This window comes from Neomonachus schauinslandi, chromosome 7 (genome assembly GCF_002201575.2).
Source record: "Neomonachus schauinslandi chromosome 7, ASM220157v2, whole genome shotgun sequence".
In the NCBI taxonomy this organism is placed as follows: domain Eukaryota; kingdom Metazoa; phylum Chordata; class Mammalia; order Carnivora; family Phocidae; genus Neomonachus; species Neomonachus schauinslandi.
Window position 1 is genome coordinate 91,963,169 of NC_058409.1, and position 26,074 is coordinate 91,989,242.

The following is a 26,074-nucleotide window of genomic DNA, read 5'->3' on the forward strand; positions in this document are numbered from 1 at the left end:
ACGCCTGCTACAACATGGATGACCCTTGGAAATACGCACCAAGGACCATATATTGATTCCATTTATATGAAATGTGCAGAATAGACAAATCCACAGGGACAGAAAGTAGGGGGGATGATGGCTAAAGGACATGGGGTTTCTTTTGGGAGGGAACAAAACTGTTCTACAACTGATTGTGGTTATGATTGTATAGCTCTCAAATACATTAAAAGCCATTGAATTGTACATGTTAAGTGGACTGTATAGTGTATAAATTATATCTTAATAAGATGTTAAAACAAATCAGTGTCCTGATTCCCAGTTCAGTGCTGACCACTGTGCACTGCCTCACTCAGGTTCGGGTCCCAGCTTGTCCACCCAACTAGCTTGTTCTAGTTTCCTCAGACAAGACCCTCCCATGAGCCTCAGGGGCCAGCTCTGTGACCCGGGGATCAGAGAGTAAATGCAGCTAAATGAGGCAGTGTGCAGAGAGCATTTGGCATGGCATCCATGTGCTTCATGCGTTCCCTATATGTGGGTCATGATCAACATCTGTCTAAGATTAAAAGAGAAAAAAGGAAAAACTAGCAAGAATTATTCCACAGCAAAGAGGTAACAAAAGTGAACATTTTGGTGGATTGTTTTCCCCTTCCTAACACAGCAAAGTTTCTTTTTATCTGTCCCATTCCATCAATATCAAAGAAACAGCCGCTCTAGGGAGAGATATTTGAGGTTTCTTTTAAAAGTGAAGTTTCTCCAATACCAGGAGCCACCAGATGGATCTCTAGGGGGAGGAGAGAGCCTCTGAAGGCCCTGGAGTTCTGAGCCCTCCAGCCTCCAGCCCACCCCCCGGCTCCTCCTGCGCATGGGGCGCTGAACTTACATCGACTCCAGCAGCTGCATGTATTGCTCATCTCCTCGGCCCCCTTCCACCTCATGGTCCAGTTTGAGGATGATTTCATTTTCAAACTGAAGAAATACGACATGGAAATCAATAATAACAATGTTAGGAGGCTGAATGTTGAAATTAGTCAATTTGTTATTTTAACCAAAGCTTTAGGGAGCGCCTATCATTTCTCAGGGTCGGTGCCAGGAACGGGGAGTGCACACAGAACAGGATGTTATGCTTGCCTTTGGGGAGTTCCGCAGAGCATGGGGAAGAAAAGTAGATGGTAAGCACTGGAGAGAGAAGGAAGGAGGGAGTGGGAAGGGCGAGTGAAGGGGAAAGGGCATTTCGAGCAGAGGGCATAGCATGTGCAAAGACATGGAGGTATGTGACAGAGCCCTGCATCTTCAGGGAATGGCACGGTGTCATGGACAGCTATCATTTCTGCCGGTCTGGCATACCTTTCTCCATACTTCGGTGATCACATTGGTCCTGGTCTCAGTCTCCGGAATGCAGGTGAGCTGACCATGCCTTCCTAGCTCCAGGTACGGGCACGTGACCCAGGCCTAGCTCTTAATCAGTATCTTTCATCATCTAGACACTAAGATTAATAAAGGCTCAGGGACTCTTAGCAAGTCTGTCTGCTCCACATGAAGATGGAAGGCTGTAAGCCTGAGGCTGCTGGAGATGACCACAATGAAAGACCGTGCCTAGGAACACCAATACGGAGAAAAGCGGAAAGGGGGAGATGGAGAAAAGCTGAGCCCCTCAGCTCATCCATACTTGAAGCTGTCATATTTGTATGAGCTGATGCCTCAGAGAGTAAGGACTGGGGACAACTGTAATGGTCAGAGATCAGACTAGGTAAGTGACTTGAAAGTGAGCACATACCCACAGTCCCACCAAATCTTGTTACAGTGAAGACGGAGAGTTTTCTATCTCCCTACTTTCACCATCAAGAAGCATCTCACCCACTTCAGTTCATGTTTTTTTCAATATTATAAAGGGCCATACTGGGTCCCTTTTCATGGCTGTAATGTAAAAATGGTTTGTACTGTTTTAATAACATGCCCTGATGAGTCCATCCACATCATGCAGTACACTTCTCAATTTTACCATTAAATAAGAAACTGGCATCTGGAGAAAGGAAGGAGGCCCTTGGCAAAGGTCACCAAGGTCAAGGCAGTCTTTGGGTGGGTACCACTGGCTCCTCACCCAACCTCTCTACCCTCAGTCCTTAAAATATCTCCATGAGGTCTGGAGGTCATATTTACAGATGATCACTTTTTTTTTTTTTTAAAGAGAGAGAGAGAGAGCATACACAAGCAGAGGGGAGGGGCAGAGGGAGAGGGAGAGAAAGAATCTCAAGCAGCCTCCACACCCAGCATGGAGCCTGATGTGGGGCTTGATCTCATGACCCTGAGACCATGACTGAGCAGAAATTAAGAGTTGGATGCTTAACCGACGGAGCCACCCAGGTGCCCCAAGGAGGATCACTGTTAAATGTGAAAGTGCATGAAGAGCAGATAGCCCTGGACTGGCTCTATTTCAGTAAGTGTCAGGTATTAATACTCATGAGGAAGGAGAGGCTCAGGGAATTTAAGTGGCTTGTCTAAAGTCTCAGATGAATGACAGAGACCTTTTGGCAGGCTCTTTTCAGTGCACAAAGGATCAAGCCCAGTCTAGTTGGTTGGAGTCTTCAGGTGATTGAAGGCAGGGGCTGGAGTCACTCTTCCCTCAGCTCACATCTGTGGTGCCATTGTTCCCTCACTTTTGTGTGCTGAGGGCCAAAGGAAAGGACCAGAAGCTGACACAGCACAAATGAGAAAATTTTCTGTGAGTTTCTACATTTGGGGAAGATTTATGGAAGGAGATACATAAAACCTGGAAGATGGATAGGATTGTGATAAATATGAAGAGGAAGGGAATTCTAGGGAGGAGGCATGCCTAATAGTGAGCAAAGGGTGGAGGTAGGAATGCAGAGAAAAATGAGGAAAGCTGTTCAGCAGGAGCAGAGTTCAAGAAAGAGAGAAAGGAAAAAAATTAGAATGAAGACCTAGATGGGGGCCAATATGACAAGGGACTGGGCTGCCAGTCTGCACTTGAATCATGGACCTTATATGATGCATGGTACTAAGCATCTTGTAGGCATAATATCATCCAGAGTCAAGGGTTGGTGCTATGTTGATTAGAGATGTCTACTAAGCAAGCCTAGGACAGGAAGAATACAGCTGAAGGACTACAAGCATGGGCTCTGATGTTAGACTGTCTGGAAGTCGAGACGTGTCTGCTTCCTTCCCTCCACCATCTTGGGAAAGCTAGTAGGGCTTTCTAATCCTGTTTCAGAGTTTATATTAGGGGTCAGCAAACATTATCTGTAAAGGGCCAGATGGCAAATTTTAGGCTTTGCAGGTTGGATAGTCTTTGTCACAACTACTCAGCTCTGCTGCTGTAACACAAAAGCAACCATAGATAATACACAGACAGATCAGCATGGCTGTATTCCAATAAAACTTTATTTACAAAAGCAGGTAGCGGGACAGATTTGGCCTATCAATATAATAGTAGTACCTACTGCATGGGGGTAGTTAGGAGGGCTGGAGGAGATTTCATACATAAAGCACCAGGGGAAAGCATAACCTCACATATGCATTGGGTTTACTCATCTGTTTATGATTACTGCTAATGTTATTGCTATTACTGCTGAATGTTACTGGAAAGCAGCTCTGGGGGAGAAAAAACAGCATTTTTTTTTGTCTGAGTTGTTCAATGGTAAATGTTGGCATGATTCCTCCTCATGTGATGAACTTGCCTTTAGAGCAGAGAAGTGCATGGGGTAAATAAGCACTTGTCACAGGGTCACAAAAGAGCCTGCAGGGAAGGAAATTACAGGGTGCCAGGGCTTGTGCAGAGCTGGATGATGCCATACCATGCCTGAGCCCTCCAGGGCAGGTCGGAGAGTGAGGGTTCAGTCAGGCACATCCCAGAGCAGACTATGGCCGGTTTTGCTCCCCATCAGGGACTGTGCTCTGGAGTGGCTATGAGCACAGCTTTTGGCATCCAAGAGACTTAGTTTGAGTCTTGCTTTGACTTTTTTCCATACTATGTGAGCTTGAGCAAGTTAATAAGCTTTCTGGGGCTCAATTTTCTCATCTATTACATGGAGATTTAAAACAGCACCTACTTAGAGTGGTGCTGGGAGGAGTTAATGGGAAAACACGTGAAAGGCTTAGCATGGCGCTTGGCACATAGTAAGTGCTCAATAATTGTTAGCAATTATCATCATGACATTGTTGACATTGTCATTGTCAATAGCATCATAATCTCACTTAGTCTTTACAATAGCCAAGGGGGATGGTTATCATCATTCCTATTTTATAAAGAAGGAAACTGAGGGAAAGTGGAACCTTTGTCTTGGGTTTCAAAGGATGGATGGACTTGACCAGAGTAGGCCCAAGGGCCCAGCATTTGCTCCCAAACATACACTATGCTGTGCCACTGTGCAGAGCTTCTGGCTTCTCCAAATCAATTCCATTTTCATTCACAGCTACACAACTGCATCACATTGTTGACTCCTCCCCCATCCCTGCAAGGTGGGTATTCCTTAAGGAGCAGCTGCAGGCTACTTTCACAGTAGTCAATGCTACAGAGGCCCAATACAAATCTTAAAAAGCCCTAGTCAGAGAAAAGGAAGTGAACTCTAGGAACCCAGCCCTCCTGGGTGGGCCTCCCTCTTCTAGCACAATGACTCATGGAGGCCTCACTTTTGCATCATGCCTTCCCTGCATTGCTTCTGCTGCCTCTCCTGACTGCTTGAGAACATCTTGGCTATTTTCATTATTTGTGTGCCTAGAATCCTGCAGGAGTATGAAATTTAGAAAACAAGAGCTCTTCTTCAAAGGTATGGTGTTAACTTTGACTTTGTATGGGAGGGGCAGAGATAGTGTGAAATGCCAGGTTGGCAGAGAGATAGAAGGGATGGAACTGGCCTCAGTAAGTCAGACTGTGGCCTCCTTTGTTAATGAAATGCTGGTTTTCTGAGGGTGGATGGAAGCAGACTTGGGGCAGGGTTGGGGAAGAGCTGGAGACAATAATGTCATGTAAGAAGGGAGTCAGGGCAGCTTCCTAATTTTCTTGGAGTTATCTTGTCCCTGCCTGCTCCAGATCATCCCCTGTAGAGCTCTGGTTTGGGAACCTATAATGGTATTATGATATTCATTTTACAGATAAAGAAACTGGGGCTGAAAGAGGTTAAATAACTTACCCAAATTTATCCAGCCCATAAGCAGCAAACCTATCTGACTCTAAAATACAATGTCCACAATACAGTAGGTGTCCAGTATATATATACTGAATCGATTGCTCTTTGCCACATTATGTTCTAAGCCATTTGGATCACCACCTTACTCCATGCCAAGACTCAGTTTCAGTGGGATCTGCTAAACTGATATTTCTGTCCATTAATTCATTCACCAAGCAATTACTGACCTTGTGCTATGTTCTAGCCGCTGCTCTAGGTGCTGCTATCAAATCCTATTACCTCTTCCATCTCCAAGAGAGGGATTTCCTCTGGAACCTCCTGCCTGCTACAGCTCAGACCCTCAGGCTGATTGTTCCACAGTCCTGTTCTACGATCTGTATCATAGGTAACCACTCTTCTCAGTCTCTGTGCCCCAGGACTCCCACTCCTTCCCACCAACTTCACCTAGAAACCCAAAACCCCTCCCTCCACAAAGAATTGGCCTGGAAGACAGCTGGTCTACCCAGCCTCTGTGGATTACTCAAGCAAAGGTCAGCTACACTCATTACTCTACATTATGAAAATATTCACTGGAATACTCCTCCCTGTGCCAAGGCTTTTCCTCTGAAATGTGGTAGGATGCAGGTTTAAATGCCTCCATTCATCCTGGGAACACTGACGTGGTTCCCACCACATTTATGACAGGCACTTGATAGGAGCTAGTTCGGGAATGAGAGATTGGCTTCAGCCCTAAAAGAACTCATGGTCTTGCGACAGAGACAGATATATGAGTAGATCGTCATGCAATGTGGGACAAGTGATATGCCTGAGCCCCATGCAGGCAGGACAAGATGCATTTCACCCTGACCAGGTACAGTCATACCAGGTGCCACATACAAATGTGGCAACCCAAGGCTCCTTTTGCCGAAACTGCCCTGTCCATAGCCCCACCAAGGGAATTATGGAGTGTACCAGGGATGGGACACCCAGTCTGAGGCATAGGACAGAAACCCCTGAGATGGTCTTGGGTGAAGTGCTGTACTCATGAGGGATAAAAGTTATCAGTCAAATGCATCAGCTGTCTTATTTGGGCTAGAGGAGAAGGCAGGGAAATCTGGCAATGGGGTTGCAAAAGAAACTCAGAGCAGAAAGAGAGATTACCCCAGAGCCTTCTTTTCCCCACCACCACCCCCTCTTAAGTCCATCAGTGTCTAACCCCTTCCTGTCCTAGTTGCAGCCCTTGCACATCCTGCTTGAGCAAATCTGTCTTTTGCATCCATATGAACCACTGCCTCAGGAAGCACAAAGGGCTGTCTCAAAACATGAGGCCTCAGCTGAAGTAGAATCTCTGAGTAGACTAAGTAGAATCTCTTCAGGTGAAGAAATCAAAGGAAGAGCCTGAGCAAAGGCAGGCCAGCAAGAGAACCACAAGATGTTGGCTACCAGGCCAGGGGGCATGGTGTGAACTGGGAGCAAGGGTCCTGCTAACTTTTACTCTTGGTTCTGCTATTTCCTTTAAGAAACTCAATTTTTGGAAAGGTAAGGCTGTCATCTTATAGGCACCTGGTTCTTAGCTGATAATTTTGGCATCATTCCCTAATGCTAGTTTGCAAGAAATGCCTCCTGGATTTCAGACCCCGTTCCAGGGTTCACTCTGGATTTGGCCATCAGGGCTGCTTGGGGTTCATGAGGGATTGGCTTCCTCCTTTCCTGGGGACACCTTCCAGGGCTGCTTACTTTGAACCAAGGAGACATGCCTGGATCTGCTCATTCCATAGCTGAGCTCCCGCCAAGCACAACAGCTGGTTTTTTCATGGAAAGCTGCCCCATTAGTCAGCCTGATTGTCCTGTCTCTTTTGATAAGGGAAAAATTAGGAGAAGCAATTGGGGAACATTATTACAAGGAACATAGCTTGGAGCGAGGAGTCCAAGGATGACCCCCATTCATGGAAAACAGGTGGGTAGATGTCATGGGGATGCCACAATAAGGAAATCTTTAGGACAAAAAAAAAAAATCATATTCAGGCAAGCCTCTGAAGGCTACTAAACACATGAGGACACTAACACAACTGTCAGATCATAATCCAGAAATGAAGGGCTTGCTTGTTTTCTAAATATGGCATACTATCAGGTACTTGGAGTGTTTCCTTTGCACACCTGCTCCCAGGACATCTCCTGAGCCAGCTGTGCATACACCTCTGGAGGGAATGCTGACCTGAGCGTAAGTGTGATGCCCTTCATCTCACATTGTGTGCCCTCTACATGTTCCCAAGCTTCACACACTTCACTTCCCCCTTAAAAGGCAGCAGACTGCAAACTGCCTTTAAACACACACTCTGGGTTTCACCTTCCAGTCCCCCAGATCCCAACTGGTTGGATATGGTATCTTCCTCTATCTGACCTCCTGAACATGATTTCTTTTCAGGCTCTTCGCCGAGGGGACAGCTGGCCACTAGCCTTTCTGGGACTAGAGAGCTCCTGCTAATTAATCCCTGGGCAGGAGAGTACCCTCTCACACTGGTATCATCAGCTAATTACAGATCTTCCTCAGTTTGTAATGGGGTTATGTCCTGATAAACCCACTGCAAGTTGAAAATATAGTTAAGCTGAAAATGCATTTTAAATCCCTAACCTACTGAACATCATAGCTTAGCCCAGCCTACCTTAAACATGTTTAGGACACTTACATTGCCTATGGTTGGGCAAAATCATCCAATGCAAAACCTACTTTATAATACAATGTTGATTAGCTCATGAAATTTACTGAATATTATACTGAAAGTGAAAGAAGAATAGTTGTATAGGCATAGAATGGCTCTAAGTATAGCAGTTGTTTACCCTCATGATCATGTGGCTGACTGGGAGCGAGGGCTACTGCTGCTGCCCAGTATCACGAGAGAGAATCTACTCCATGTTGCCAGCCCAGAAAAAGATCAAAATTCAAAATTCACAGTAAGGTTTTTTTACTGAATGTATATCACTTTCATACCACCGTAGAGTCAAAATATCGTAAATCGAACCAGTGTAAGTTGAGGACCACCTGTAGTGTCTTTTTCCCCTTAGAACAATGTTTTCCAAGGTGATTGGCAGAATGGCATAGCTAATTGATACTTCCTGCACAAATAAGTTTGGGAAATTGAGCAGGTCTGTTTACGGTGGAATGCCTCAGTGCTTTGACTATGTTAATGTGCACTGGAAATCTCCAAGAGGGGCTACCATATGCAGTGGCTTCCAAAGGTATTCAGCCTCAAAACCCGCTTCCCTAGAGCATCTGTTTGGATTAGTGCTCCATGGAACATATTCTGAGAAACCACTGCTGGAGAGAATGCCATTCATTCTTTTAGTCAGCCAACATTTACTGTGACAATACCAGGGACTGGATAATGTCGTAGGCACAGCATGGTTTGGGGACTATAGTGACTTGCGTGTTGCAGTCTCTGCCCCATCTCTTTGTTGACGTATGACTTTGGGCAAGTGATTTTACCTCTCTAGGCTTCAATATTTTCATCTTTAAAATGGGTATGATCATGCTACCTAACTCATAGGGTTGCAATAAATAAGATCATATGAACTAAATAGGGAAAGTACTTATAGTGCCTGGCACATAGTAAGCACCCAGTTCATGGCAGCCATTTCTGTCATCATCATCATAACTTTTATTAGATAAGGATGAGGAAGATGCAGAGAATACTCAGGAATGAGTATAAGGCAAGGCAGTATATAATCATCATACCTCAGAGAGATAAAATGATGTAGGCATAGAGGGAAAGGTTTCTTAATGGACCCAGTTCAGCAATGGACTTTGCAGGATCAGTAGGAGTTTAGGTGTTGGCAGGCAGGACTGTGAACGGGGCAGAGTAGTAGCAGGAAGGAGAAACACACGGAGGAAGATGCTGACGAGGCACCCCAATTCAGGTGAGCTGTGGGAATAGCTAGAGAACAGGTGAGGTGGGAAAAGAGGTGGGGATAATAGCTGACAAGGCTGACCGAAGGCCAGAGCAAGGAGGGCCCTGAACACAGGCAGAAGGGTTTGGACGTTACTGGGTGAGGATTAGAGAGCCAATAAGCAAGAAAGGGGTAAGATCTGTAAGGATTTTAAGGAAAGGCAGTTTGGAACCTGCTGCCTTTTAAGTACCTGTTTTAAGGGAAATGGTTTGGTGGCAGGAGATGGTCTAGAATGAGAGGCAGAAATGCTGGGGGAGGAGGAGGAAGAGCCCATTAGGGGTAAAACCAGATGGGAAGGTGTGGCGGAGAGGACAGGGGGTCAAGATCCGAGGGAACCACTAAGGCAGCCTGACAAGACTTAAACACCAACCTTCCTGAACTGGGTGAAACTACCGAACACTGCCAGGAACCTATCATGGAAATGGGTGCCTACTGCACCGTCAGAAGCTTCTGTAGTGACTGGGCTGAGAAGGTGGTCCTTGTTCGTCAAGCTTGACAGGACTTTTCAATGAAAATACTTGGCCAAGGATACTTGTGCTTCATGCAAGTTGCTCACTCCCTCCATGCTGGGGAAAGCTTCCTATTGCCATGGCAGCTCCACAGGTCTCTCCTGGGCAACGGGCCTCTGACACCATCCGCTGCCAATTTTGACTCATGGCTGAGTATGACTCCTGGGAGGGTCAGCCCTTTCCAGACAATATCAATCTTCCAGGTTGTCCCAGAATAGAAAGTGCTGGACAGAGGCAGGCACAAGATGGGGGCAGGTGGGAGCGGTGGGCTCTTCGGACACACCCTGAGGGAACTCCTGGGTAGGGAAGTAGGGTACTTGTACTATTGAGAAAGGGACCAAGCTGATCCACAGCAAGAAAGTGCATTTTAATCTTGGCCTTGGGCAGGAAAGCATGATAGCATGGTGACCAAATCCGATCTGCCAGGTCATTCTGGGCACATGAATAATGTCCCTATCCTACCGTCAAGCCCCTGAATGAAGCCCAGGCAGATGGAACGAGGATATTATTATAGGGAAATGGGCTAGGGATTAGGGAGGATGGCATGAGTTTCCAGCCTCATTTTTTTTACCTTTTTGAAATCCCCACTCCTTTGATATTCACACAGCATCATGTCGAAGAAGATTGGTATGGTGGCTTTCCGGAGCTCAGCCTCAGGGATAAGTGTCATCTCCAATATAGGTCCCACCATGCCTGGGATGAAGCAGATTTTGTTCTGGCCTGTAAGAGAAGAGGAACACGGACACATAAAACAGTTTTTGTGATGCACAGATCCTCCTCAGACCAAGCCTGGGGAAAGAAAAAAAAAGGGAGGCAGAATAGTAGAAATAATAGTTAACACTTATATAGTTGTTTACGGGAGCCAGGCACCATTTTGAACGCTTTCCATATATTAACTCCTGTAAGAGGTTCATGCATCATCCAGAACGAGCTGTTATTAAGGATAATAACATGGGTACGTGTAAAGCACATCGCTGTTTACAAGGGTTTTCACCTGCATGGTCTCCTTGGCAAATGGAGCCCTGACGGATTATGTTAGTGACGGCAAATCACAGAGATATTTGAAATTATGCCTGCTCATATCACAAACCGTGTTTCTGAGACTGGAGAACATGCTTTTAGCAACTGTTTCATGAAACAAGAAAAGCAAAATTTGCTGCTAAGAATCTGCTATAATAGTAGGGTCAGTGGAATCCCTCCCCTTGAGGGAACTGTACGGCCAATGGAATGATGGATGGCAAGGCATTCCCACAACCCTCCCCTGGCTCTTGGCATTCTAGCTATGCTGGCCTGCTTCCAGGGTCGCAAATTCACTTTGTGTCCTCCCCCGCCAGGCCTACGCACACACTACTCCTTTGTTGATAATAGTTTTTTTTCCCCGTCTGTGCCCCAGTACCCCCACTGTCACCTGGATTCCCCTGGATGGGTCCCAGGGGATATGTTGAGAAAGCCCCCAGCACATGCCCTCCAACCCCAGCGAGGTCAGAACCCCTGCACTGGCTTCTTGTGTTGGGCCTTCTCACCCAAATTTGCAATGATGGCTTCACTGTGGAATAATATGATAAATGTCTGCCTGCCCCATTTCATGAGAGTGTGAAACAATGTCTGTTCTCACCTCCGTATCTGTGGCACTGAGTATAGGACATTTAGATGTTCAATAAATGTCTATTGAATGAAGAAATAAATTTGTCTAGCTCCTACACTCACGAGCTAAATGACTTGGATATGCATCTTATAAAAATGCAATAGCAACACCCACTTGTTGAGAAGACCATGTGAAAATACACCTGTGTGTTACTTAGCACAGAGCCTGGAAGAATCAGCACCCGGGGGCATGGCTAGTGTGGCCCAGTGGTTAAGGGCACCGATCCTGGAGCTAGATGGCCTGAATTTATAAACTGACTCCACCATCAACTAGCTATGTGATGTTGGACAAGCTGATTTTACCGCTTGGGGCCTCAGTGTCCTCATTTATAACATGAGAGAATAATAGTATTCATTTGATAGGGTCATTGTGGAGAATACATGGACGATTATTTCCCAAGCACCCAGAACTGTGCTTGCCACGTGGCATACCTGACACAATGTTAGCTATTGCTCTTCGGATGTTTGACCAGAATGGACCACTGAGGGCAGCCTTGTTGAGCAGAACTAAGCAGACTCTTGAGAATACACACAGGAGATGTGGCAGAGAAGAGGCACGAAGAGGGGCACTTAGAAGCTGCAGGGACTTCCTGGGGAGTGAGGTCAAGCATATCCACATAGCCCTCTCATTGAAGCTGACGCCTGGCTATTCCATCAGCAGCTGCCTCTTTCTTCTGAGTCTCAGAGCCTAAGAATCCCATCCGGGTTTTCTCCATTCTTAGGACAAACACTGGGGGTCTTTACCTGGGGCAGAGAGCTTCTGGGGGTGCAGAAACTCAGGTGGCATGGTGTACAGCCCGGTGCTGTTGCTTTCAATTAAAGCTCAGAAAAGGAGCCAAGAGGGAAGGCAGCAAGAAAATGAATTTTCATTCAGTCTAAATGAGGCTTAATGTTCAAGTATTCCCCCAGAATTCAGATAAAAAAGGCATCATCCTCAGACTATCTTCAGTTAGTGAGAATGAAGTGAAGTCAGACAGAGAGTTGAGTGAAATATAAAGACACTCTTCCAGGATATCTGCTTCATTATATGATGCATTTGGATTATACTTGAGCTTCAAGCCTTTGCTTTGGCCCAAATAGAAAAGAAAAAAAAAAAACCTTTTTTACTTTCTAGAGGTTTATAGTAATTGTTAATCTAGGTTTTTTATTTTGTCCTTCAAGATCCTTTAAACCCACAGTGGGGTTTTAAAATTCAAAGTCAAGTGCAATAATAAGTAGAAAGTAAATGGGAAACTGTCAGATAAGCCACCACGGAATGGAGAAATTGCTTATGCAACAAAGGCCTTTAGAATACTGGAGGGCATTGGCTATGATAAGGATATATTTAAGATGGTTTAAAATAAAGAGCGGACATGCTGTAGACCAAGGATTTCTTAAGATACTTTTGACCTGCATTCTTTGCAGTAAGTTGAAGAGATGGTTGGAAGAATAGGGAAAATGAAGAGAGATGCTGATCTCTAAATACAGTGTGAGCTGAATGCCCCTTACAATGCTTCATGAAGAAATTTTACTCATTTACATCAAAAATGGAATTTCAGCTCATTGGATTTTGTGTTCAAATAATCTGAATGTGCATGTATGTGTGTCTTTATATACTTAGACACGTGTGCATGCGCACACACAGAACATATTTGTAGCTAATTGAATGCAAACTCATTTGGGGGGAAAAAATCCTCATTCAAGAGACACACCTGCTGCTGTATTCAAAAAAAGGCAAGGCAAGGAATCAGTAAGAGGGTCTTTTTTCATATAATGGAGGTTGAATCTCACTGAGAACAGATACCAATTAGAAAAGGCTTTTAAAGTGCCAGTAAGCCAGCAGGATAAATCCAAATGCCAAATTACATAGGCTCTGGGAAAGGCTCTGGTGGTAATGGGAGCGCAGAGAAGAGCTTCAGTGTGTGGGTGGAAAGGAGTCCTGTGTGTTCCTTGGCTTGGCTTTCTAATCTGTACAATGGCCTCATCTATCACCTTTCAGGAGGAGACTATAAGACTGAACGCAAAGGGTATGAGGGCACTAAGAAGATGACCTGGCATAAAAGAAAGAGGGAGTAAGGGAGGTGGGAGGGAAGGAGGAAGGAAGGAGATCATCACTGCGAGCCTGCTGAGAGGAGTGGAACACGTCGCTGACCTTGCGAGGCCGATAGGGACAGTAGGGGCACTCTTTCGGAGAGTATATGGCTCTCTAAAGGTGGGCACAGACTCTGAAATGAACAGGGAGGAGGACTCTGAAATAAAGCTGGGCTGAAATGGAAAGATCACTCATTCAGTTCAAAAGGGGAAGAACCCAGATCTCTGCTGCTCTGACTCGGGCTTGGAGAAGCTCCTCTCTGGCACTGTTCCGAGACAGGCAGTCTGTTTGCTCCTCATCATCCAGCATGTGCCTGGCTCCAGATCCCTTCCAGGCCTGTAGAACCACTGAGCCATACAACCTGGATTGGGTCCCACTGCCGCCACTCCATGGCTGTGTGGCTTTGTCATTTAACCTTCCCGAGCCTCTGTTATCTCATCTGTAAAATGGAGATAAAAGTAATCCCTGCCTGGTAGGATTGTTGAGAAGCTTAGAAGAGTTAATATAAACAAAGGGCTCCGCAGAGGGTCTGGCTCATTAGAAAGGCTCAGGAAGTACTAATGGTGATTGTGGTGATTTTGGTGATGATGGTGAGAACGATCAGCTCAGCCTCTTCTGGATTCTGAAAGAAGCAACATGCAAAGACATGTTCCAGCTCACGGAGCTCCCTGGAGCTCTTCATGGAACTTTTTAGGCCTGTGAGTTTATTTGTTCACCTCCAGAGTAAAGAGCAGGCATGGGGAGAGAGTCAGGATGGATTTATCTTCTCTCCCATGGCGGACACTCACGACCCTCCTGACTGTTCTCTATCCTATCTAAATATTTTATAATCTGTCCTCAAGTTGTTTGAAAAGCCCCAATCTGACCATGCTGATCCACAGTTTACAATCCTTCCATGGATTCTGCTGCTCTTGGGACCCAGCTCCGCAGGCCCATTTGGTCCGATGCTCCCACTCCATGACCCATCTCTTCCTCTTGCATGCCTGCCCTCCCTCCATGGCCTGCCCCTCCTCCTCCGGCCTGCATGTGTGCCGTCCCCTGGCCACCATGTTCCCCCTTCCCTCTCCCTGACCCCATTTCCACGATGGACCCTACACCCACCTGTCCTCACAAATAAATCCCATTCATTCTCCAGTGTCATTCTACTGAATATGGAAGGTACAGCCACATGTATCTTTGCAGCACTTGAGGTTAGTCGAAGCGGAGATGTGCTGTGAGTATGAAAAGCCCACAGATTTCAAAGAATGAATTCTGGGAAACCAAAAACAAAAGTAATTTATCTCAATGTTTTGTATTGATTACATGTTGAAATGATAAGATTTTGGAATATGGGGTTAAATAAAATATATTGTAATATTAATCTCACTATTTCTTTTTACTTTAAAAAAACCTGTGGCCATCAGAGCATTCGCATTTAGATGGGTGGCTCACATTCCAGTCCCACAGGACAATATTGCTCTGGAGTAAGGTTCTTCACTCTTCCTCACCCAGGCCACCCTGGGCTCACTCAGGAGGCAGGCATCCTGTGTAGACTTCCCGGGTGCTACAGGCTTCTGCTCTGCAGGTATCCCCCTGCTCTCACAGCTTTGCCAGGAGTGACCTCCCTACATACAAGGCCATGATGCCAGTCACTAGAATTTGTCTTTCTTTCTCACAAAGACTCTTAACACAGCAGCCTGACGTTAACCTAAGTGAATGTGGAATGGTTAAGTGCAGTCATTTTGGCAAAATGTGCATTGCTTCACTCCAAGCAGAAATCAAATGTTATGATGTTACACTATCAGGAAAAGTACATTCCATTTGGCATAGTCCCAAGATCCAAAAACACAATGGTATTAACCCTTTAGTGGCCTGGTCCTAGTAACAAGATGTGGTCCTTCTCTCCATCAATACCTCCCCGCATGTACCCTCTCTCACAAAAGCGCACACACATACACACACACACAGGCATGCACACACATATTTGTCTAGGCTTTTCTCTGAAAAACGTTGAATAATCTTCAAGCCTGAGATTATCTTTGCAAAAAGCTATCTCATAATCATAGGATTGCTCAAATCTTTCCTGATGAGAAGAAGAAGATGATGATACTGATGATCATGGTGATGACGCCCTGATTGCTTTGGGCATTAAAATAAAATATAAAAGGTTAACATGCATTATGATTTACTCATTATCCATAGTCTCTGAAAAACAGTTTGCTATTTCACACTCTTTGAAAATAATTTGCATATTCTGAAAAGAAATATTAGTAAGAACATTTGGACTTAGGATCAAGAGACAGGTTCTTTCACCTCAGCTGAGTCACTGATTTGTTGTTGACCTTGAATGTCCTTATGCCTCTCTGGGCCTCAGTGAGCTCACCTATAAAATGGGGGGTAGGTTGAATTAGATGACATACCAATTAGGGATGTAACAGGCATCTGATTACCATGGCTAAACTGAGTAAGTTCTGCTTTAGCTTTCTCCCTTAACAAGGAGTCTAAAGATGGTCAGTCTAGAGCTACTCCTCCATCTTTATCATATGACTTTTATCTTTATAGTTTCAAACTGGCTAGTGCACCTCCAGGCAGCTCGTTGTTTTCCAGAAAGGAAGACGGGGGAGGACTATGGGCAAAACATGTGTTGTGTTCACTGAATTTGTCCCTTTCCCTTTAGTTTTAACTGGACAACATGGATTTCCTGAAACCCCAACAAGTTTGTTTCTGCTGATTCTCTTTGGACAGAGATGGATCACATGGTCATCACCTGCTACAAGACATTGTTAACTGAGCAAATTATGTCATGAAAAAAAAAAACAAAAACAGGATTTAGTTAAGCAGGAAGAAGGGAAGAATGGCTATTGTGTGGGATCTCAGCTGTGCCTGCCACAAATGGCTTTGAAGTTTCACTTGGTCTTGGATATTCCATGGATTGTACTTTAAAACCTATTATTACCCACTACATTCATCTCTAGTGTATACAGTGCTTGGTCCTGGTTTGGATTAGCAGCTTAACTTCATTAGCACACTAGGAGAAAGCATGCTAATGCCAAGATCTAGTAGAACACAAGATGGGGTGGGTGGGGATGGGGAATTACCCATTCACTCTGCCTCCTCTGTCTGTTCTCTTACCCCTGAAGGAGACAGGCAAGGAGAAGGCAGCTATGCAACTAATAAGTAACAGGAAAATCCCTTCAGGCTGATATACTTTCCTTTTTCTGGAAGTCCAGGCCAAGGGGTGAGGAGGGTGGCCATCTTTGCAAAAGCATCCTTTACTTCTTGTTCCATGCAGTGGACATCTGTGACTTTGACCTCTCTACAACTCCATAAACCTCTTACTTTGGGAAACTCTACCTCCTTCAATGGATGTAGGCTTGGTGGGACCATCAGTGGAGGAAGGCCAATAGAATGATGTCCCCTGGAGACAAGAACTTCAAGCAGGATGATGCAGGAATGGACCATGCTAAAGGCAAAGTTATGCCACCTGCCTTGGATCCTAGAGTGGCTCTGGCCCTGTCCTTCATAGCCTGGTTTTCCTTGCCCTTCTGATTAAGTACCTTCTCTGATTAAGGCAGGCATAGTCAGTTTCTCTTTCTTGAACTCCAAACCCTAACAAGTACATCTTTTAATTTCCTTAATTCATCCTACAGGTATTTGCAAACAGGGAGGATTCTGTGATACTTTAGGACAGATACCCAGGCCAGGGTCCTTGCCCTGAATCTGCTTCTTAAGCACTATAGGACCTTGTACATCTCTCTTCACTTCTCTGTGTCTCAGTTTCCTCTTTTGTAAAATGGTGGGTTGGACTAGACCTGTCGGAGGTGCTTCAGAATTTCTCCCCAGAAAATCCTCAGGGGTCTACATGGGAGCTCAGGGGTGGCCCGTTATAATGGGCTCTGGGCCCCCCACCCCACTTCAATTAGAATAGCTTGGCTTTCAACCAATTTATGTATTGAGCATGAGATTCTTTTTTTTATTGGCCCTCCGCTAAAAATAAACATTTGAAGAATTCTGGACAATATGATCTCTAAAGGGCCCTTCCAGCTCTGATGTTCTGTGATTCTAAGCAGGTGGAATATTTGGTAACATCTTTTCATTCATCAGCATAATTGGGAGTGCAGGAACGTCTGCCAAAACATAATCTATATCTAAATAAAATCTTCTGTGTGCAAAACAACGGCAATGAAGGACATTCTGGAAAGAGCAGGCTGTGTGGAAGAATTAGAGACAAACAAAGCACAAATCCCTGCTTTGCAATCCTGGCAATGCCTGGGCTGTAGGTGTGGGAAAGAAGGTCCACCCCAGCTGTATCTCGTCTTTGCTGTCGTAAAGCAAAGAGTGCAAACTCGTACACAAACCAAATCTGGGCCCCATGCTTTATTGGGCATATTCAATGCTTTAAAAACTTCCAATTAGTTATCGTCAATATTCAGAAACTGGAAATACATTTAAAAATTGTGTTTCTTGGCTTCTTTTGAAAAACTGGAAGATGAGACATCATTAGCCTTGCATTCGAATGGGACAGCAATCGACCAGACGAGGACAGCAGCCGCCCCTTCTAGCTGGGGCACATTTGCTTCACGTTGTTCCAGGCCCAGCTACTTCTTCCCATACTCCTGACCCTGTGGCCGTGTGCCAACTACCAGGTAGGTCTGCACGTGCGCCATGCTTTTTTGTTTTTTCCTATTAAAGAGTAATGGCAAATGACACATAAAATATTTTTTATATCCCTGTCCTTATCCAAAGTGGAGAAATAAAAGACAGACTGAGGAAGGCATGCTTTTCTAGAAAAAGAGAACAGAGACAGTATGTCTTTACAGAAGTGGTTGTCAAATAGGGGTCGTTTTGCACATTCCTCTCCCCCTCCCCAGGGACATTTGGCAATGCCTGGAGACTTTTTTGGTTGTCACAACTAGGGAGGATGCCATTGGCATCTAGTGGGTACAGGTCAGGGATACTATTAAATATCCTGCAGTGCACAGAGTACCCCCACAACAAAGAACCATCCAACTCCAAATGTTGACAGTACCCGGCTTTACGGATGTCTGTGTGTTTAACATGCCCCGGCCCCTTCCCTCTTTGACATTACCTGCCTGGGCCCTGCCCTTCAGACACTAGTGATACAGGTCTGGTGTTGATGATGAAAGAGCCAGAACAGGAAAAGTAAGCTCTGTCCTGATGGGGCAAGGGGGAAAACAATGATAAAAATTCTGACCTGGGCGTGGCCTCCATGGCTTCACTCTCCTAGTTTTTGCTCTTATGAAACTCATAAGCACCCTGGGAGAAGGTGCTATTTCCCCAGATTATGCCCAGTGTCACTCCATCCCCTTGCTTTGGACCTCATAGCTTGTAAATGACAGGATAAGGCCCAAGGCAGGATGTGGCAGTCAGTTCTGGGCCTGGTTGCCCGCCTCTCCCTTTGATTTTGTAAAGCAATCCGTAGCCCTTCTGCTACCAGTGTGTGCTCTCAACCCGAGTCTGGTGCTGCCAGTGAGCACAGAGCAGTGACGGATAGTCTGTCCACTGTGCTTCCCCTGCAGCAAATGGACATCGATGGAAAGGGCAAGAAACTGCTGTCCAGGAAATCCAAAGAGAACTGAAAGATACTAAGAAGGCTGGGAAAGCAAGAAGCAAAGTCAGGAGAGGTCATTTAGTTTGAACCCCTAAAATAAGCACAATCCCTGTAAGTGGCTCCCCTGAAGAGGGTCACTGTCCAAGCCCAGGGCAGAGCAACTTGGCAGCAGAGGATCAAGGAGGGCACACACAAACTGGAGATGAAAATACCTCTTTACTTATAACTCTGCATCAATCTGTCCATTTATCCATTCATCTTTTCAGCACATATTTATGGAGCAAGATTCAGGCCTTGAGCAAGGTGTGTGGCCCCTATCCTTGCGGGACCCAAACCAAGCTCTGGGCCTTGCAGCTGTTTGATCTCAAGCAAGTTACTTCCCTCTCTGAGTTTCCTGATCAATAAATGGAGGGGGAGTTTTTCCATCTTGTAGGAGGTGATGTGAAGGTTAAATAAGACCTACTTAGCGCAGGCCTGACTCAGAGGTTCAGTAAACGTCTCCCAGATTCCAGTTCCCCTTCCTTCCTCCCAGGGGTACCACATGGTTCACCCATGATTTCTGTAGCTCCCCGAGACAGGGGTGGCCTCTGAGGTCACCTGCCAGCTCACATCATGTCACAAAAGACCCTCATCTTCCACAGAACCACTTCTCCTCTGTGAGGTTGGAGGGTCGTGTGTAGATCACAACATCACCGACGAAGCTGGAGGCGGAGTGGCACACCACTCAGCAGGAAGCGTATTTGTGATATGTGAGGATATAAGTTCCTACAGCAGCCCTGCCCTTCCTCCTTTCTGTAAATTCCAATCTGACTTCTTAAGCCCTCAGAGGCACCAAGCAGAAGCAGACCCAGTTTGGGGGCGGGACGTGGGGATGGGCATTCTCTCTCATCAGGCACTTATCAAGGACCCGGGATACACACAGTGATAAACTGTTATTTCAAGCTCCCACTGCTGAAACCCCCGTGGCCCTCCAACAGATGGTCTTCAAGAAGGAGCCTGGCATGTGCAGATGTGTCTGTCTAGACGCATGTGCCTACTCACCCAGCTTGTACCACATATCACGGATGGAGAAGCCAATTAGCCGTCTCATGTCCCCGTACCTAGGAGAAACAACACATGTCATCTGCTTCAGGCTCCATCTCCATCTCCGAAATTCTCATGAAACCCCCACTTCAGGAGACCCAAACGGGCAACCTACTTATTGAGGATTTTGTTGTACTTGGCATGCGAGAACTGCTCCAGCTGCAGAGAGTCCTGAGTGATAAAAGCCACCGCCAGATGAAAATAGTTGTTCCACAGCTGTAAATGAAGGAAGAAAGAACAGTTATGGCGAGGGTCCGCAGTGGGAAAGTGAATTAAATGCTGGGCAGTGTGAATAATTTATGAAGATGGCAGAAGAGAGTGACAGAACCCATTGCATTCTGTGCACTGCAATTTTCGAACTGGCACTGACTCCGAAATGAACATCCCGGCCAAAGCAAGAACAATGGATGGATTTCTCTAGGCATTGACCACGTCCCCTCTCTGATGACAGGGCAAGGAGAGGGATTTTAGGGCTGCTTTGAAAAAATTGCTTCATTTTATGTTTTGAAAGACAAATAACTCACCCGAGCTGAGTGCCCTGGTAGAATTAGAGGTTGATGAGGGTTATGTATTTCAGGGATTCTCAGCCTCTCTGGAAGTCCTCCTTAATCCACCTAACAGCTCACAGGACCAGCCTGCAACCCATTCTGTCTTAGAATATTTTGCCTTCTCCTTCCCCTTAGTTCAATGGTTTCAAAGTATGGCCCCAGACCAGCAGCATCAGCATCACCTGGGAACCAGTTAGTAATGCAAATTCTCTGCCCCTCACCCAGCCCTACTGAATCAGACCCCAGAAAGCTGGATGTTTACAAGCACACTGGATAACTGTGATGCTCGTTGGAGTTCAAGAATCTCTGAGGGCCTAGTTTATATGCAGACTTACTGTAATTTTAACCCTTACATGATCACTTGGTGCTAAACGCAAGGGTTAATACTAAACACCACTCTACTGGCTCGTGGTGAAATAGAGCCAACGAAGGGCTCAGCACATGGCAAGTGCTCCAAAAGATGAGATGCCATGATGGTGACACTGGTACAACCTACAGCACCTGAGAGATGGAGCCTCAGTGAACCCATCTGCAAAAGGGGCACTGTACCCACTGCAGAGGGCCGCAGTAAAGATGCCAGGAGATGATACATGTACAGGGCATGATTCTCTGTAAGGGCTCAGAAGCACTTGTTAGCCATATTGTTCTTTTCATTAATCTAGTGATTCCTTTGGTACCAAAGCAAACAGTACAACCTGGCCCCTTGAGCGCTCAGGGCTATTATCACAAGATGCCAAGGCCCTACAAGGAACAGATGGGGGAGAGCTTTGTTGGACAAAGCTCATCCACTTTCAGCCCCCCTCAACACTGACAAGAGGAAGGGTAACACTAGCTAAAGAAATCACTCACCATTGAGACCTTCATCCTTAACTCAAAGATGTTCACTGGAGGTTTCAGATGGCCAAGACTAAGTAAAAGGCAGTTCTACCCTTGATAACATCATTACTGCTGCCCAGAGTATTACTTTCAAATGGGCTTGTGGTTCCAGTTTCAGATAGAAGAAAACAAGTACTTCATTTTTACCATGGTCCAGGTACTCTCCCATATATCCCTCCTTTCATCTCTCAAAACTTAGTAGCTATCATTCATCCCATTTTATAGATGAAGAGACTGAGGCTTGGGGGGGTAAGTATTTTTCCAAAGGTCACTTAGTTATATATACAGTAGATCTGGGATTTGAACTCAGGCCTTCTGATCAAGGCTCAGGACTCTTTCTACACACCGTGATCAGTCTTTGGCTGAGGATGCACTAATATATATTTATTGAACCCCTTCCCTGTGCCAGCCATTGTCATCATATGGGCATAGGGGGTGGTTATGCAGATGGCAGTCCCTACCCTCATACAGCTCACATTCTGTTGGCGGGATAAGTTTTTCTTTTTTTTTTTTTTTTTTAAAGATTTATTTATTTATTTATTTGAGAGAGAGAGAGCACATGAGAGGGGGGAGGGTCAGAGGGAGAAGCAGGCTCCCTGCTGAGCAGGGAGCCCGATGTGGGACTCGATCCAGGGACTCCAGGATCATGACCTGAGCCGAAGGCAGTCGCTTAACCAACTGAGCCACCCAGGCACCCTAAGTTTTTCTTTCTTGAAACTTTATCTCCCAGAGTCCAAAAGACCAAGCTGCTCCCGGTGTAGAGTGAAGCAGCCTCCCAGCTTGTGGCGTCCATTAGGTCAACTCTTCACACAGAGACCAGAGGATCTTTTTAAAACAAGTTGGGTTCTATCACTCCCTTCCTTAAAGTCCTTCAAAGGCTTCCCAAAACCATTAGAATCACATCTCGAGCCCTTCTGTTTCCGTAGTAACCCTGCTTATCCAAACACACTCGGCTGTCCTTCTTCCTCATGCCCCCATGACCTGCAGGTTCTGAAAATGTGCTGCTTTGGTCTAAACCCAGACCTCACACCTCCTCACATTTAAGACCACATGAAAAAACAAGCCAGGGAAACAGAAAACCTGGTCAAAGGACATGGAAAGGGTTATATTGAATGTGAGAAATTCCTGATTTTAGGAAATTTCCGAAGAGTAATCAGGATACAAAAAGAAATAGATATAGAACAACACAAATTGAACTGCTATTGCTTTCAAAAATAATTCCAGAAATGTTTCCCTAACACATCTGAGAACACACAAACATGTCAAACCTAGAGCCTCTTGCTAGTCTCTGTTCTGACTTAGTCCTTCAAAAATGTTTTCTCTGCCACCCCATTCCTAATTTTTTAAATTTAGATATAATCCGTATATCATAACAGTCACTTTTTAGAGTATAGAATTTAATGGTTTTTAGTATATTCACAAAAGGTAATACAACCATCACCACTTAGCAGTCATTCCCTATTCTTCCCTCCCCTTCAGCCCCTGGCAATCACTAATCTCCTTTCTGTCTCTGTGGATTTGCTCACTCTGACATTTCATAGAAATGGAATCATAAAATATATAGCCTTTCATGTCTGGCTCCTTTCATTAAGCATAACGTTTTCAAGGTTCATCCGTGTTGTCACATGTATCAGCACTTCATTTATTTTTATTGCTGAATACTAATCTATCCTATGGATATACCACATTTTATTTACCCATTCATCCACTGACTGACATTTGTGTTGTTTCCACCTTTTGGCTCTTATGAATAATGCATCTATGAATTTCTACATACAAGTTTTTGTGTGGATGTAAGTTTCTAATTCTCTGGGGTATATCCTTAGGCGTGGACCTGATTTTCCTCTGTCTTCCCTCCTTGAAGATCTTTGCGGGCCATGAGATCATAGATCCCGTGCCTCTTTTTTCTTAGTAGATCAGAAATGGTGCTCCTAAGGGTCTCACCCACAGCCTCTGCCCAGTTTTGCCCCATAGAGCAATGTGGGACCCACTCTGAAACTGAGGGAACATTGTCATGGTGAGTGGCTCTATGCAATGCCCTGAGAGGTGAGCAGTGGCCACAGCCAGATACTTCTGGATCTCATAATGCCTCTGCTCTGAACCTTCCTTGACTCTTGTTCCCAAAGAACCAGGACAAAGGACACTAACATGGCTTTTCAGACCTCATTAAATTTCCAGTGTTTTCTCCCTCAACAAACTGCCTATTCTAGAGGGGACTGGTCTGCTCAGACTCCATAGATATAATGTGAGCATCCTGGTCTCCTTGGCTTGGCTCCCTTACTGCACCTAAGTTCTATTCTTTCATCAGAGCCCAGTTCGAGATCCGTTCCTTCATGAAGCCTTCCCAGATGGCAGGGCATGACAGGTCTGCTCAACCCTTCTGAATCTGAGTAGCTCTTAGTAGGCGCAACCACAGATGTGGGTCCTCTGTTCTACACCTTCCCTTGTGCTCCACTCAATTTCCATGACAGCATCATCCAGTGGTTAGGAGCACAAGCATCAGCATCTCACAGACTAGGATGTGGATACCAGGTCTATCTCTTACTAGCTAGGTTGTCTTTGGTGACTTATTTGACTTTTCTGAGCCTCATTTTCCTTACCTGTAAAATGGAGAAAATAAGGGCAACTACCATCATGGATTGTTGTAAGTTCTGGGTAAAATAATATGAGCATGAAGTCATTCACCACAGGGGTGGCACATGTCAAGTGCTCAGCAAGTAGAGTGGTGGCATTGTCTATAGTGCTGATCGTAGATTATTTGAATGCCCTGTCTTTCCAACTGTAAGCTCCACAAACAAGGGTCTTGTGTTCCACTTATTTGTATCTCTAATGCCATATTCAGCACAATGGCTTAAATGGCTTGAATGTAGCAAGGCTCTAGGAAATATTTATTTATTGATCACCATATTGTTAGAGAAATTCTCCAGTTGTTTCAAAAGGCCCAGATTTTTCTTTCCTCCCTGGCCCAAGCTGCCTGGTGGTATTTCTACTAAGTGCCCAACTCAGCTGGCTCAGGGAAGCCAAAGATGTTTGAGCCACACACATAGGTCTTTTTTCCCTGGGGGAAGAGGTGAGGTGACTTCTGATTGGGGATTTAGTATTTTGAAAGAATAGGACAACAGAAAGTTAGAATAATTTTAAGGCTCATCTCTTCCAACTCCCTTATTTCACAGATATAAACAGTGAGATCCAGATAAATGACCACCCAAAGTCATACTGCTAGTGGGTATAACTAGAATTTAGTTATTTTCAATTAACTCTCAAAAAATTGAAAATTTAATACACATATGGTCAAAAAAGTTAAATGATAGAAAAGATTAAATGATAAAAAGTTTATTTTCTATCCTACCTTGGACCCTAGTCTAATTCGCCAGAAAAAAAAAAAATTAACAGTTCCCTGGATATTCTTTCCCCAAATTTTTTATGTATAAACAAACATGTATAGACAGTTCAAAAATAGTCTGCTGTAGTTTGCTTTTTTCTCTCACCAATATATCTTGCAGATGTGTCCATATTAGCCTATATAGATCTACTTCACTGCCTTTTATTGCTGCATGGTATTCTGCTATAAGGATATACTTTAATTTTAACCAATTCCCTGTTTATTTAGATTATTCTAAATTATTTAGATTGAGTCCAACTTTTTTTTTCCTTTGGCATCAGTGCTGTAATCAACATGTTTGTTTATACATTTTTGTCCATGAGAGGCTGTAACATGGTATACATTCCTAGAGCTGGAATCCTTTAGACACGGGGTCTATGCAGAATTTGTGGTTGTTTGTTGTCTTTGTTGTTGAATAGACACTGTAAGTTTGCCTTCCAGGATTCCACTCCAATTATCAGCTCTATTAGCATGGGCAGTTGCCTTACCCCTCTGAGTCTCCATTTCCTCAGCTGGAAAAATGAGGCTAATAGTATGTAAAGGGAGGGAGTTATAAGGACCAGAGGAGGAAATCACTGTTGAGAAAACTCCTACTTCATCTTGCGAATGCAGTTCAACAGTCACTTCCTAAATGGCCAGTGGTGGTCTAGTGGTAAGCCTAGCTACCTTCCAAAAATCACTTCCCGGGGAAGCCTTCCCAACTTCTGCCCTAACGCAGATCCACCCCTTCACCTTCATCATGCCCTGTTTGCAGGATTTATGACATGTTTTAAGCTGAACTAATTTATTTCCTGTCTCCTCTAATGGATATAAGCATCTTGCAGGCAAGAACCCCCTCTTTTTATTCACTGTTGTATATCCAGTATTTAGCGTTGTGTCTAACTCAGCATGTGCTCACAAGCATTTGTTGAATGAGTTCATTAATGAGCCCAGCACTCCCCCTGCATTCTTGTTAACTCCTCCCTAGACACTATGATCTCTGTAGTATTATTCTCCCATTTTGGAGATCAGGACACTGAGGCCCAGAGAAGTTAAATAACTTGCCCAAGGTGACACAGCTACAAAATGGCAAGGTTGGCATTTGAATCCAAGTGCATCTCTCTCTAGAACTTCTTTCTTAACCACTCTGCTCTTCTGCAAAAATTGCTTTTCTTTCCTTTCTCAGTTTCCTTTAGCCTTGGTTGTTGGTCCAGGTTTCCACTGGGTCATCTGAATTTTTACAGTCCTTACAACAGACACTCAAGGATTTGATCCTATAAGATTCACAGTAGCTGCAAATTATTATTTACCCCAATTCCATTAAAAAAAAATAAAGCACCCAGCACAGTGTTGCTAACATGTCTCTGAGCTGCAAAGCCAT

At 44.9% G+C, this 26,074-nt stretch overlaps 1 protein-coding gene across 1 annotated transcript in view; it reads right to left on the reverse strand.

Annotated features, from left to right (window-relative positions):
* DOCK2 (dedicator of cytokinesis 2) overlaps positions 1-26,074 on the reverse strand; it is a 412,121-nt gene that overhangs the window by 45,806 nt on the left and 340,241 nt on the right. The window contains exons 31-34 of the mRNA XM_021698161.2: positions 20,024-20,124; positions 19,867-19,925; positions 10,131-10,279; positions 863-948 (exon numbers count right to left, since the gene is read on the reverse strand). Of these exons, the coding sequence (XP_021553836.1) occupies positions 863-948; positions 10,131-10,279; positions 19,867-19,925; positions 20,024-20,124 (395 nt within the window). The remainder of the gene's footprint in view (positions 1-862; positions 949-10,130; positions 10,280-19,866; positions 19,926-20,023; positions 20,125-26,074) is intronic.